The 14,981-nt window shown below is 39.1% G+C and overlaps 1 protein-coding gene and 1 long non-coding RNA gene across 3 annotated transcripts in view; one reads left to right on the forward strand and one right to left on the reverse strand.

Moving 5' to 3' along the window:
* The window catches only part of LOC141379926 (uncharacterized), a 30,879-nt gene that overhangs the window by 9,920 nt on the left and 5,978 nt on the right, over positions 1–14,981 (forward strand). The gene's annotated exons all lie outside the window — the stretch shown is intronic.
* The window catches only part of pdlim4 (PDZ and LIM domain 4), a 65,118-nt gene continuing 57,604 nt past the window's right edge, over positions 7,468–14,981 (reverse strand). The window contains exons 6-8 of one of the 2 annotated variants that reach the window (XR_012396577.1): positions 14,137–14,290; positions 9,256–10,112; positions 7,468–9,097 (exon numbers count right to left, since the gene is read on the reverse strand). Coding sequence is in view for 1 of the 2 variants with exons in the window: in NM_001042696.2 (NP_001036161.1) it covers positions 9,908–10,112; positions 14,137–14,290 (359 nt within the window). In the remaining variant the exon portion in view is untranslated. 2 annotated transcript variants of the gene reach the window in all.

Consider the following 14,981-nt stretch of genomic DNA (forward strand, 5'->3'; position numbering starts at 1 on the left):
TCTAGGCTAGTGTTTAAAAGCAGATGATGGCGCTCTATTCTAGTGTTTAACAGCAGATGGCGCTCTAGGCTAGTGTTTAACAGCAGATGATGTCGCTCTAGGCTGGTGTTTAACAGCAGATGACACTCTAGGCTAGTGTTTAACAGCAGATGATGGTGCTCTAGGCTAGTGTTTAATAGCAGATGGCGCTCTAGGCTAGTGTTTAACAGCAGATGGCGCTCTTGGCTAGTGTTTAACAGCAGATGTTGCTCTAGGCTAGTGTTTAACAGCAGATGATGTCGCTCTAGTCTAGTGTTTAACAGCAGATGGCGCTCTAGGCTAGTGTTTAACAGCAGATGATGTCGCTCTAGGCTAGTGTTTAACAGCAGATGATGTCGCTCTAGGCTAATGTTTAACAGCAGATGGCGCTCTAGGCTAGTGGTTATCAGCAGATGATGTCGCTCTTGGCTAGTGTTTAACAGCAGATGGTGCTCTAGGCTAGTGTTTAACACCAGATGGCACTCTAGGCTAGTGTTTAATAGCAGATGGCGCTCTAGGCTAGTGTTTAACAGCAGATGGCACTCTAGGCTAATGTTTAACAGCAGATGGCGCTCTATTCTAGTGTTTAACAGCAGATGGCGCTCTAGGATAGTGTTTAACTGCAGACGCTGGTAAAAACTACGCTCACAATCTATTCAAGTATGTATATCAATGCATTATGAAAAGCATAATCATATAATAACATATCTCATTAATATATTTTTAATCTCAAAGTAAAAAAAAAAAGAATCTGAATCTGAAGTAGCGGTTGTGTTCACAGTTTCATGAGCTTGAAATTGCATCATCAATGGTAATAAACTGATTTGTAATGCCAATTAATTGTATTTAAATTTAACATGATCAAAAAGTAAATGAAGTTCATACGCTCCACTGCATTTTTAATAACATGACTCGGGCAAAAACATTCACTGAGTCAAGCTTGGCAAATCTGGTGATGACTGGACGATTTTAACCACCGATTCATTTTATTCCACACGTAGCAATTGTAGCTGCGGTTGGAGACTGTGAGGGAAAGTAGAGCACAAAAGGAATGTGAAGAGCAGCACTAGCTCTTCTGGATGTGATTATGTGGAGGCAGAGCTGAAGTCTGACCTCGACAGCTGAACACACAGAACCCTCTCATTTTACATCTCAAATACTCCGCTGAGTGAAATTTCTCCAAGAAATCACCATTTCTGCCTCTGATATATTACAGTCGATTTGAAGAATCAGGTCAGTTGTGGTGAAAGGCGGCAAAGATTGTAACATCAGTCACTCTTGTAGAGCAAATACATACAAGCTTGTTGTGATGGAACCAAATCAAAAAATGGTAATTAGCATGTAAACGCAGCCATATATTACTATATATCTTTACATTAGTTGGTGTGGGTTTCCTCCGCCCTGCTGAAAAATCCAGCTTATACCAGCCTAGGCTGGTTGGCTGGTTTTAGCTGGCCAAACAGGCTGGTTTTAGAGGGGTTTTGGCCATTTCCAGGCTGGTTTCCACTCAATTCCAGCCTGGTTGTAGCTGGTCAGGTTGGAAAATGACCAGCTAAATCCAGCTAAAACCAGCTTGACCAGCCTGGTTTAAGCTGGACATAGCTGGTTTTGGCTGGGCTCCCAGCCTGGCTAGGCTGGTCAAGCTGGTCATCTCTCAGCCAGACCAGCTAAGACCAGGCTGGAAATGGCTGGAAACCAGCCTGGAAATGGCCCCTCTAAAACCAGCCTGGTCGACCAGCTAAAACCAGCCAACCAGCCTAGGCTGGTTTAAGCTGTTTTTTTCAGTAGGGAGGGTGCTCTGGTTTTCCCCACAGTCCAAACACTTGCACTATAGCCCTGCTGAAAAATCCAGCTTAAACCAGCCTAAGCTGGTTGGCTGGATTTAGATGGTTGACCAGGCTGGTTTTTGAAGGGTTTTGGCCATTTCCAGGCTGAATTCCAGCTATTTCCAGCCTCGTCTTAGCTGTTCAGGCTGGGAGATGACCAGCTAAAACCAGCTTGACCAGCCTAACCAGGCTGGGAGCCCAGCCAAAACCAGGTCCAGCTCAAACCAGGCTGGTCAAGCTGGTTTTAGCTGGTCATTTTCCAGCCTGACCAGCTAAGACCAGTCTGGAAATTGCCAAAACCCCTCTAAAACCAGGCTGGTTATCCATCTAAAACCAGCCAACCAGCTTAGGCTGGTTTAAGCTGGATTTTTTAGCAGTGAGGTGAATAGAATAAACTAAATATGACTGTGTTTGTGTGTAAACGTGAGTGTGTACGGGTGTTTCCCAGTACTGGATTGTGGCTGAAAGGGCATCCGCTGTGTAAAACATATCGCGGAATAGTTGGCGGTTAATTGCGCTGTGGCAATCACTAATAAAAAAGCATTAAGCTCATAAAAAATGAACTAATTTGTACATTATTTTAGTTTTATATTATTAGAGTCGGATCAAGGAGGTCTTCAACTCCATGTTCAACAGTCTCGGGCAGCATTCAGCTCAGAACAGACCTGCATTTTCCCCACTTCTCTTACTTCTTTCCCACATCACACAGTACATGTGAACAAATGTAACACGATCCTTCACTATAATGCGATTCCAAACTTGCGTGACCTTCCGCGGAATCCTGCAGCTTGGCTTCGATCCTAATTAAACACACCTGAAGCAACTCTGTGTAATCAGACTGATGGAGTTTACAGCAAACTGCTTCTAAAATCTGAAACCTTTTATACATCTTAACTGCTTTAGACAGCTGTGTTTTGTGGATGACGTGTTGGAACAACGGGCAGTGAGGAGGAAGTTTTTATCAGAGGAAACACTTTAATTACATTGCTCTATACTCAGGCTGTTTTTGTCGCAGGTTAATTCAACAAGGAGATTCAACAAGGTGCTGGAAATATTCCTCAGAGATTTTGCTCCATATTGTCATGATAGCATCACGCAGTTGCTGCAGATTTGTCGGCTGCACATCCATGATGCCAATCTCCCGTTCCACCACATCCCAAAGCTGCTCTATTGGATTGAGCTCTGGTGACTGTGGAGGCCATTTGAGTACAGTGAACTCATTGTCATGTTCAAGAAACCAGTCTGAGATCATTTGCGCTTTGTGATGTGTTATCCTGCTGGAAGTAGCCATCAGAAGATGAGTACACTGTGGTCATAAAGGGATGGAGATGGTCAGCAACAATACTCAGGTAGGCTGTGGTGTTGACACGATGATCAGTTGGTGCTAATGGACCCAAAGTGTGCCCAAAAATCTCCCCCACACCATTACACCACCACCAGCCTGAACCAATGATACAAGGCAGGATGGATCCAATTCTGACACGACCATCTGAATGTGTCAGCAGAAATGGAGACTCATCAGAGCAGGCAACGTTTCTCCAATCTTCTATTGTCCAGTTTTGGTGAGTCTGTGTGAATTGTAGCCTCAGTTTCCTGTTCTTAGCTGACAGGAGCGGCACCCGGTGTGGTCTTCTGCTGCTGTAGCTCATCTGCTTCAAGGTTGGACGTGTTGTGTGTTCAGAGATGCTCTTCTGCAGAGCTCGGTTGTAACGAGTGCTTATTTGAGTTACTGTTGCCTTTCTATCAGCTGGAACCAGTCTGGCCATTTTCCTCTGGCATCAACAAGGCATTTGTGCCCACAGAACTTCCGCTCACTGAATATTTTCTCTTTGTCAGACCATTCTCTTTAAACCCTAGAGATGGTTGTACGTGAAAATCCCAGTAGATCAGCAGTTTCTGAAATACTCAGACCTGCCCATCTGGCACCAACAAACATGCCACTTAAATCCCCTTTCTCCCCTATTCTGATGCTCGGTTTGATCTGCAGCAGATCATCTTGACCATGTCTACGTGCCTAAATGCATTGAGTTGCTGCCATGTGTTTGGCTGGTTAGAAATTTGTGTTAACGAGCGGTTGGACAGTTGTACCTAATAAAGTGGCCAGCGAGTGTATATTAAAAGACTTGCACACACATTAAACGCAGCGGAAGCACAATTATCAATAATAATTTTTCACAGTATTTCCTATTATATTTTACTTCTGGAGAAAGTCTTGTTTCTTTTAGTTTGACTGGAAATAAAACATTTTCAATAATTTTAGGGTTAATAATATTACTAGTCCTTTTTTCTGGTTCCTGAAAAAAAAACACTTGTTCAATGTTCAACTATCTGCCTAATTACCCTAGTGAAGTTTTTAAGTGTCACTTTAAGCTGAATACTAGTGTCTTGAATATCTAGTCAAATATTATGTGCTGCCATCATGGCAAAGAGAAAATAAATCAGTTACTAAAATTATCATGTTTAGAAATGTGTTGATAAATTAACACTTTTTAAAACTTCAAGTCATTAAAGAAGTCAGACTTTTTTGTCAAAGTATTTTAAGGTGTAAAAAGCTATACATGTATGTAAGCTATATATATATGTGTCACCTGTCTGCCACTGACAGATGTTTTGACTGCGAAACCCAACTAGATCACAAAACAGCATTTTTGCCTTGGAAGATTGGGAAGACCTTTAATTTTGAGTAATCCTCAGGGCTTTCAGACTTAAACTGTCCAGCTTTCAGAAATCACTGAACTGCAGATGGAGGGGTTTGACACATGCGCACGACCTCACAGTGAATTCACTGTGTTTTACATTCACTTTACGCCGGTGTTGTTTTATGGAAGTAGCATACGCAAACACAACATGTGACGTATTTAACAGCTCTAGCAGGCGTCCTCATATGCTGAATGTACAACCCCAAATCAGAAGGAAGTTGGGACAGCATGGAAAACGCAAATAATAAAAAAGTAGTGATTTTGAAATGTGCTTTGACTTGTATTTGATTGCAGAAAACACAACAAACATTATTTAATGTGTTCCTCATGACTTTTTATTTTTATTTAAAAAATAATCACGTATTCCAGTTTTGGTTCTTGCAAAACATTTAAAAGAAAGTTTAGAACAGACACCAAGTGATGATGTTTTTCAGGTGAAATTTTGTCTCATTTCTGTCTTGCAAACAAGTCTTACGGTGGGCAACAGTACGGGGTCTGTGTTGTCGCATTTTGCAATAGGAGACAGGTCAGGACTTCAGACAGGCCAGTCAACTACTTGAAGTCAACTACTTGCTGACGTTCAGATTTTCCAACTCGAACGATTTGCGTGATTCACGCATTAAGAGTGTCATTTGTGCAAAACGCTCAACTTGCGCCGTAGGATGTCTATTTACATCTTTGCATTGACTTCATATGTAAATCACTCGCGCTTGACGCTTCATCTGTGTCTCATAGAACGCACCATTATATTTCATGTATAGATGTATATGTAGATATACATCTATTTCATATTTGCTTCTGATTTTTTTGGTAAATTGCACGGAAACCAGCGGTTAATTTGGGCCCAAAACAATACAATTAACCACAGCCTTTCAAAGACATCACATTCTCCGTGTTATATTAGAAACAGACACAGAAAATAAGTTTTAAACCTAAATCAGAAATGATTTTTGAATAGTTTAGTTCAGTTTTGGTCCGTTCTTCATACATCATGGCTCCAGAAGGTTGGCAATGCAGTCATGCATGCTCTACTTTTATAATAATTTCGTAATATTTTTTTGAAAGCTCATCTGCATTATTCATTTATGTTCCAGTGAAAGAAACTCCTTGCTTAAATCATTCCTTTAAGAAGAAAGACGAAGATAAGATTCATTCCTATTCAGTTTTTTTGCTGCCATTATTTATTTATTTATTTATTTATTTATTTATTTATTTATTTATTTATTTATTTATTATTTTTGTATTGATTTATTAATTATTTTATCTATTTATTTATTTATTTATTTATTTATTTATTTATCTATTTATTTATTTATCTATTTATTTATTTATTTATCTATTTATTTATTTATTTATTTATTTATCTATTTATTTATTTATTTATTATTTTTGTATTAATTAATTAATTAATTAATTAATTTATGTATTTATTTATCTATTTATCTATTTATTTATTTATTTATTTTTATTTATTTTTTTATTTATTTATTTAATATGTCTGGATAATAATCAGTTTAAAAGGTTGTATAAATAAATATTATTAAAGGAATATAATGATGAAGGTGATTAAAAAAAGGATAAAATGAGAAAGGTATGATGAAATGGCTGTTTGCAGTACTATGTTTTTTCCCCTTTGGGTTTGTGTTACAAAATGTAAAGCTACAAATGAAATCAAACATGTAATTGGTCAAAGATACCAAAAGGATAAAAAATATTTAATGAAAAAGAAGACATAAGTAAAAGAAGATATAAGTTTAAGTAATAGAAGAATGATGTATGTGGTAATGGGGTGGGAAAATAATAATCCCACTCCATTTTCGACCATGTTGAAATGTATTTTTTGTTAAGGATATTTATTTATGATATTTTTGTTCGAAAATAAATAAATCAAAAATCAAAAAAAAGAAGTAAAACTTTAAAAGTGTTATTATTCAAAATATTTACAGAACACTCTTAGTATAGCTAATTAGAGTTATTAATTACACATACATATATCATACATAAAAAACACGCACACACATTTCTCTCTCTTTCTCTCTTTCTTTTTACAGAATTTACAAAAGCATCACCACAAACAGAGAAAGACTTGTTATTCTGGTTTTGTTTTACAAGAACTCATCCACATCCATAAAAATAAAACTGGTTTCAATCATATATATATATATATATATATATATATATATATATATATATATATATATATATATATATATATATATATATATATATACGTAAATATGCTGTTACGATTCAGCATCGCAAACATCAGGCTTTACAGGAAATTAAGGGTAATCTAAAAAAATGTCTGCAAATATTTTCAGTTGTCAAACTGTAAACATGCTGAATTTACTAAATACCAAAACAAACAAACAAACAAACTGATATCACTTTAGTTTAAGTAACGATTCTCACTATTAACCACTGGCTTATTATCTGCATATGGAGATACCGGCTGTTTATATTAGTAGAGTTGAGGAAGAGTAAAACTAATACATTACAATCTTGAGTCACCTTTTTTTCTTCTAAAATAACCATTTTTGTTACGTTTTAAGGAAAGTAATTGTCATTTTTGCACATTTTGCATTATTTTTGCAAACCATTTTTATTTTTTTCGTCTTAGCTAGGCTTAAGATTGTAATGTATTACTTTTAAAGTAATTTTTCCCAACACTGTATATTAGTACTTATAAAGCACATATTCTGCATCTCTAATCATACACAATACCTAAATACAACTAACCTGACAATAGTCTCGTCGTGGATCATATTTGTATGAGCAGCAAATGATAACTTGACTTCTAGTTGATCAATTGGAAAAGGGGCAGAAGGTGGATTTTTCTGATGGATGATCTGTTGATCTGCATCCCAATCATCACAAATACTACAGAAGACCTACTGGAACCAGCATGGAGCCAAGATTCTCACAGAAATCAGTCAAGTTTGGTGAAGGAAAAATCATGGTTTGGGGTTACATTCAGTATGGGGGCGTGCGAGAGATCTACAGAGTGGATGATCAACATCAACAGCCTGAGGTATCAAGACATCTGTGCTGCCCATTACATTACAAACCACAGGAGAGGGACAATTCTCCAGCAGGATAGCGCTCCTGCTCATACTTCAGCCTCCACATCAAAGTTCCTGAAAGCAAAGAAGGTCAAGGTGCTCCAGGATTGGCCAGCCCAGTCACCAGATATGAACATTATTGAGCATGTCTGGGGGAAGATGGACAAGACAAAGAATCTTGATGAACTCTGGGAGTCCTGCACGGATTTCTTCTTCATTCCAGATGACTTTATTAATCAGTGATGTGAGTCATGTCAGAGATGTATGGATGCAGTCCTCCAAGCTCATGATGGAGTCAGACACAATATTCATTCTGTCTCCACTGCAGCAGGACTTTATATTCTATACTGGACATTATTTCTGTTCAGTGATGAGACTTTAGTCTAAGCAAAATCAGACCTTACTGTCCTAATTACATAATTAAAAATCAAGGCATGATCATATTTTATTGTGCTCAAATAAGTGTAATCAAGAGGCCTTTGCCTTTCATATAAGCCACTTCTGATGCCAAATTATCAACTAGAAGTCAACTTATTATTTGTTGTTTTTAAAACTTGACAGGGAACAAGACTTTTGTCTAGTAGTGTACCTATAAATATAAATAAGCAGCACATTAGGAGTTTATTGATGCAAGAGTCCTAGTGCATGGTTTATTAATAATAAGAACTGTACTTTAAAGTAAAGTTTGACCAAAGATCCTCTTTAAATCGTTGTTTCAGCATGGCAGAAGTTCATGTGAATGAGAAAACCGTTTCATTTGAAAACATTTTTGACACATTTATGAAAGCAGTTATGTGTCGAAATTCACATGCAGTTGAAGTCAGAATTATTAGCCCCCTTTTTATTATTTTAAAAATATTTTTTCTAATATTTCCCAAATTATGTTTAACAGAGCAAGGAAATTTTCACAGTATGTCTGATAATATTTTTTCTTCTGCAGAAAGTCTGATTTGTTTTATTTCGGCTAGAATAAAAGCAGTTTGAATTTTTTAAACACCATTTTAAGGTCAATATTTTTAGCCCCTTTAAACTATATGTTTTTCCACTAGTCTACAGAACAAACCATCGTTATACAATAACTTGCCTAATAACCCTAGATAACCTAAATAACCTAGCTAAGCCTTTAAATGTCACTTTAAGCTGTATAGAAGTGTCTTGAAGAATATCTAGTCAAATATTATTTACTGTCATCATGACAAAGATAAAATAAAGATTATTAACTCATTATTACTCAATACTCATCTCATTATTAGAGATGAGTTATTAAAACTATTATGATTAGAAATGTGTAAATCTGCTCTCCGTTAAACAGAAATTGGAGAAAAAAATAAACGGGGGGGGGCGAAAAATTCTGACTTCAACTGTACGTGCACATCTCCTGTTTTAAGGGATAGTTCACCCCAAAATTCAATTTGCTCGCTTTTTTACTTTCCCTCAAGTGCTTTATAAAACCTATTCGAGTTTCCTTATTCTACACCAGTGGTGCTCAACCCTGTTCCTGGAGATCGACCTTCCTGCACAGTTCAGCTCCAACCTGATCCATTATTTAGGACCTGAACTGCACTTGATAATTACAGGCAGGTGTGTTTAATACGGGTTGCAACTGAAATCTGCAGGAAGGTCTATCTCCAGGAACCGGGTTGGTCACGCCTGTTCTACACAATATGTTGAAGACAGCTGGAAACATTGATCGACATAGCACTATTGAAGTCAATGGAAATAGTTCTCCAGCATTTTTCAAAGTATTTTCTTTTGCGTTCTACAGGATAAAGAAACTTCTGAAGGTTTGAAACTAGTAAAAGGTGAGTAAATGATGATTGTTCATTTTAGGGTGAACTGTCCCTTTAAATCTGATCAAGCCAAGTTTTCCATTCTTACACTCTTTACGACAAATATAAAGTTGGATGTTATAATGAAAGCCAGATCATCTACTAAAATACAAACCAAACAGAATAAACACACCGGCTTGAACTCTCTGAGTAAATGAATGCCGTCTCCACATTTTCCACATTCTTCTGCGGCCGTCCTGAGCACCTCAGTTCACCGCAGAGAAATAACCGAGGTGAACAGATGTTCCTGTCAGAAGTGTGTTTCTACTCTGTCATCTCGAAATGTCTTCTGCTGTGTAAGAATGTTAGAAAGGACCCGTCCTAAATGTGCTGCTGACCTAGAAAACTGCAGGTTAACAAACTACAGAGACTGAAAAAAAAAGCTTCAGTTTGTTATTCTCATTTCCACCTCGCCGGAGTCCTCCAGGAAAAGCTGTGTGTGGGTGTGTTTTAGAAAGTGTGTGTGTGTGTGTTTAGACCAGTTCCACTTTAGAGTTGGGATAAACGGCCACTACGTCGTAGCCCTCAGGAGGCTGGACGCGGGCCTTGGCGTGGGTCTCACAATACAGATTGTCATCGATGAAGAAATATCCTCTCTGCTTCAGGTTGAGGCCGCAGTCGTCACACATGAAGCAGTCGGGGTGGTAGAGCTTGTCTCGGGCCTTCACGATGACTCCCCTGTGTCAACACAAACATTAAAGGGCTTTTAGAGTCTGCGTGAGCCGGAAGCTGTGCTTTATTTTCATATTGTGTTGCAGTTCCTTGAGAAACGGAATGTTAAATGAGAAAACAGTGGGCGTGGCTTGTTTTTTCTACTGCGAGCTGATTGGATGTAGTAAAGTAGGCATTTCATTCAGAAAGATGTGGAACAGGGTTTGGGAAAAGTTATTTGTAACGGAGCAAAGAAGTGTGTTAAATTAATGCCTAAGTGGGGACAGCGCCCTCTAGAGTGTGCGTGGTGTAATAAGCGCGTGGAGTAGAGATCGCCCACATCAGAGTTACCGTAGCATTGCTGTGGGTAAGTCGCGCGTCGCATGTGGAAAATGACCATTAATAAGTGTTTAAAGCACATAAATATTAGCTTTAATGTGACTAAATGTTTCAATGAATATGTTGGGACACTGTTGAGTTGTGTTTGGCGTCGACTGTGTTACTCAATCTTGAGTTTATAACGTGTTTATATAACGAGGCCTGATTGTAATCAATTTGTCTTGTGTTTCATATAGAAGTGGTCATTTTCTTTACGAACCAGCAACTATTTGCACGCGCTGTCTGTCTCCATTGTACAGGTATGTGTTAAATGTTATTCATTAATTGTTTGTAATTCTTTTTTTATTTCTCATTCAAAACGAGTTGCTAAAAGTCTCCACTAGGTGGGGAAGTTTCCTTACTTTTGGAGTTGAATTGTATCGCTCTGTGTTACTCAGTGATTGTACATTGAGAATTGTGATTCAGTGATTTGTCATATAAAATTCAAAGTGTGTTATGTTTTTCATATTCAACCTGTTGAAATTTACACTATACGATCACAAAATTAAAAATAATTCATTGGTATATAAAAAAGAAGAAAAAAAATGTATAAAACAGAGCAGAGTTACCGAAGCTTTGCTGTGGAAGTGGTTATTCTCTATGGATAGTTTCCATTGTACATTGTACAAAAGACAGCCCAGGCTAGACTGTCACATTGGTGCCGTGACCCGGAATGGAAGTGAGGTTTAGGGGGGTGAGTGTAGCAGAGGCCAGCTAGTAAGTGCTGTGCAGGTAAACCTCACTCCTCTGACCTCTAAAGGTGCTCAAGCGACAGACGCTAGAGGCCATGGTCTTTAGCCTTCTTGATAGAGCAACCAACCCCCATGCGGAAGGGAGCGGGTTGGATGGTGTAGGACCGGCGGGTTTACATTAGTGCCGTGACCCGGATAGGAATAAGGTTTAGGAGGTGAGTTTGACGGAAGCCAGCTAGTGAAGTGCTGTGCAGGTAAACCTCACTCCTCTAATATGTGCACTTGCGACAGTCACTAGAGGCCATGGTCTTTAGCCTCCTTGTTAGAGCAACTGAGTCCCATGCGGAAGGTTGCCGGTTCGATCCCAGCTTGGAGCGGATTGGGTGCAGTAAGACTGACAGGGTTACATATAACACACCTTACACCTCAGATAGACCTAATCTGACAATTTAACTGAAATTAAACAGGCAGTGCATTTTCAGATTAAGATTTTAGATTACAAGGGCAAACTGACCCGAGCCTACATACAAAGCACAAAGATACAGCTCTGGACAAATTTCATGTGAAGGTGATGGTTGATTGGATTTATCACTAATCCATTTCCTGTTATCAATCTCTATGATCAGGTTCATATTTGTAGGCTGTGATATCTGTCGAAACCTGTACAATGAGCACACTGTTTCAGTGTAACTTTACCACATGACCTCAGCGTTTGCTCATCCGCCGGTGGGAAAGTGCCAGGAGTGACTTACAGTAATATCTGATCACATGTGCTGAGGGAGAAAGCACAGGCCGCTGCAGGTCTGCCTTTGTTTAAAGTCTAAATGAAATCAAAATGTGCTCTTATTTTTATACATGTGTCGGTGCACTTCATTATTTTGTACAAAAAAATTATTTGACCTCAGAATATATTATCAAATATACTAAACTTCTCTCCCCCGCGAAACAACTTCACTTCTGGTCACATGGAGTGCCTTTAAGGCGGAGCTATCAGTAATTTAGGGCGGGGCTGTTAGTCCTTTAGGGTGGTGCTATCAGTAATTTAGTACAGGGATATCATTAATTTAGTGTGGGGCTATCAGTAATTTAAGACAGGGATATCCTTAATTTAGGGTGGGACTATGAGTAATTTATGGCAGGGCTATCAGTCCTTTAGGGCACAGCTATTAGGAATTTAGGGCGGGGCAATCAGTTCTTTAGGGCAGGGCCATCAGGAATTTAGGGCGGGGCTACCAGTTCTTTAGGGCAGGGCTATCAAGAATTCAGGGCAGGGCTATCAGTTCTTTAGGGCAGGGCTAACAGTAATTTAGGGTGGAGCTATCAGTCCTTTTGGGCTGGGCTACCAGTAATTTAGGAAGGGGCTACCAGTTCTCTTTAGGGCTAAGCTATCAGTAATTTAGGGTGAAGCTTTCAGTTCTTTAGGATGGGTTTATCAGTCCTTTAGGGTGGAGTTGTCATTCCTTTAGGGTAGGGCTACCAGTTCTTTAGGGCAGGGCTATCAGGAATTTAGGGCGGGGCTACCAGTTCTTTAGGGCAGGGGTAACAGGAATTCAGAGCTGGGCTATCAGTTCTTTAGGGCAGGGCTATCAGTAATTTTGGGTGGAGCTATCAGTCCTTTTGGGCTGGGCTACTAGTAATTTAAGACAGGGCTATCAGTGTTTTAGGGCAGAGCTGTGAGTAATTTAGGGTGAAGCTTTCAGTCCTTTAGGATGTGTTTATCAGTTCTTTAGGGTGGAGTTGTCAGTCCATTTGGGCAGGCCTGTCAATCCTTTAGGGTGGAGCTATCAGTCCTTTAGGGCAGGGCTATGAGTAATTTAGGGCAGGGCTATTAGTAATTTAGGGCAGGGCTATCAGTCTTTAGGGCAGGGCCATCAGTCCTTTAGGGTGGAGTTATCAGTTCTTTAGGGTGGAGTTAATAGTTCTTTAGGCTAGGGCTATCACTTATTTAGGGCTTGGCTATCAGTCCTTTAAGGCAGGACTATAGGTCCTTTAGGGCGGGGCTAACAGTCCTTTAGGGCAGGGGTATCAGTCCTTTTGGGTGAAGCTATCAGTGATTTAGGCTGGGGCTCAAACAGGTTTGGATCCAGTGTAGGATGAGTAAATGATAACAGAATATTTCTGTACCTGTAAATCTCTAGTATCTCCAGATTTTTTTTTGTCTTTGAATTTTCAGCTCAAAATATTAGATGTCAGGATTATTTATTTATTAATCAATTTTTCTGAGCTTGGTAAATTTGCCCCTTTTTTGGTATTGTGTGTGTATATCTCTTTAAATGCAAATGAGCTGCTGCTTTCTAGAAGAGGGTGGATCCTTTGGATGCTTTTTTTCAAAGCCTAATAAAGGCCAGTCTGCAACCTTAAGCCAAGCTTAATGGCTAATGCTAACGCTGCCTTCATGGGGCTCAGAAAATCAGCACAGTGCGTTTTTCAATATTATTGCATAAAAAAAAGTCTTATCAAAGCAACAGGTACTGTTGTTTCTGTTTTGGTAGAAAAAGACTTTAATGTTCACTTGTGGACTATCTCTTAGCAAATATCACCATTCATCCGACAGGAGCTGTTGAGTACCTGATTGGATTCTGATTATAAAGCTTGCAGTTATTCTCAGTTAAACACAGTTAAAGTTGTTCAGGCAGGCTCCGCTACGCTGAATAATTTCAGTTATTTCACAGCTACAACAGTCAAAAACCACATCAAAACACAACAGAGGGCTTCGGATGAGGTGTGGAAGAAACTAGTGCTACACACAGGAGCAGTTTAAGGACAAAAACCTGACAACTGTCTGAAATACAACATCTGAACAGTGACTTTAGCTGTGGGAATCGTAGTATAGGCAGAATAATGGACTGCGGCCACTGAATTATTAGTGAAATAACACGCACCACCTCTGAGGTGCATTATTTCCTTATAATTCAATGACCTGCCATCATTTATTCCGTACATATGCATTAAGTCATTAAATAGAACTGCATAACACTTACACAATGCCGTTTGCGCAGCGTGTGCACTGAGGAAGGTTCTGTAGGCCAGGAATGGGTGCCAGAGGGGCTGTAATAGGGCTGCCCAGCTTCGGCACGGGTGATTTAACAGGGGAACGCAAGCCTCTGACCCCAGATCTGTCCACCGGCGAGACTCCTGAGAGAAAAAGGGAACATAATATTACAGTGTTACACATATTGAGCTTATTCTGCCATGTGAAAGTGCGCTTATTTCTGCGATTGTTATATGACATAAATCTGGCACAGCAGGCATTCATCCAGCACTGGTTTGGCACTGTATTTAGGGTGGCACACAATACTTGGGCCAGATGTAAAGTGTAGTATTTGGCCCAGATATTAATAATTGATATGTGAGCCATGTAAGTTCGACCCTTTTTTGACCCACATTAAAAATATATTTTTATTATTTTCAAATAAAATAAAAAATTCTACTAATCATGTCGCTTTACAAAAAGCACACCCATAGCATACCTAAAGCGCAATGATTAATGGATTTATCAGTTTCCCCACATAGCAAATGTTTTCTGGCCCAGCTCTGGGCCACACAATAACTTTTCCCTTTGCTCAAGTACCACAAAGAATGACGATCATGAACTGGCTTATAACTAGATTAAAGACAAGGGCCACACATAATGGGCCATAACTGGCCCGAATCTGAGCCAATTTATCACCCTTACTGGCCCTGAACTGGGCCAAAACAGGTTTATTATTGGTTCCGATTCTCAGCTATAAGTTTATACTTTAACCAGAAACCCCAAAAACTGAGCCATAATCCAGCCTAACGTTACCTGATGTGAACAATCGCTACACTGATCTGGGCCACACAC

This window comes from Danio rerio, chromosome 21, assembly GCF_049306965.1.
Source record: "Danio rerio strain Tuebingen ecotype United States chromosome 21, GRCz12tu, whole genome shotgun sequence".
Classification (NCBI taxonomy): Eukaryota; Metazoa; Chordata; class Actinopteri; order Cypriniformes; family Danionidae; genus Danio; species Danio rerio.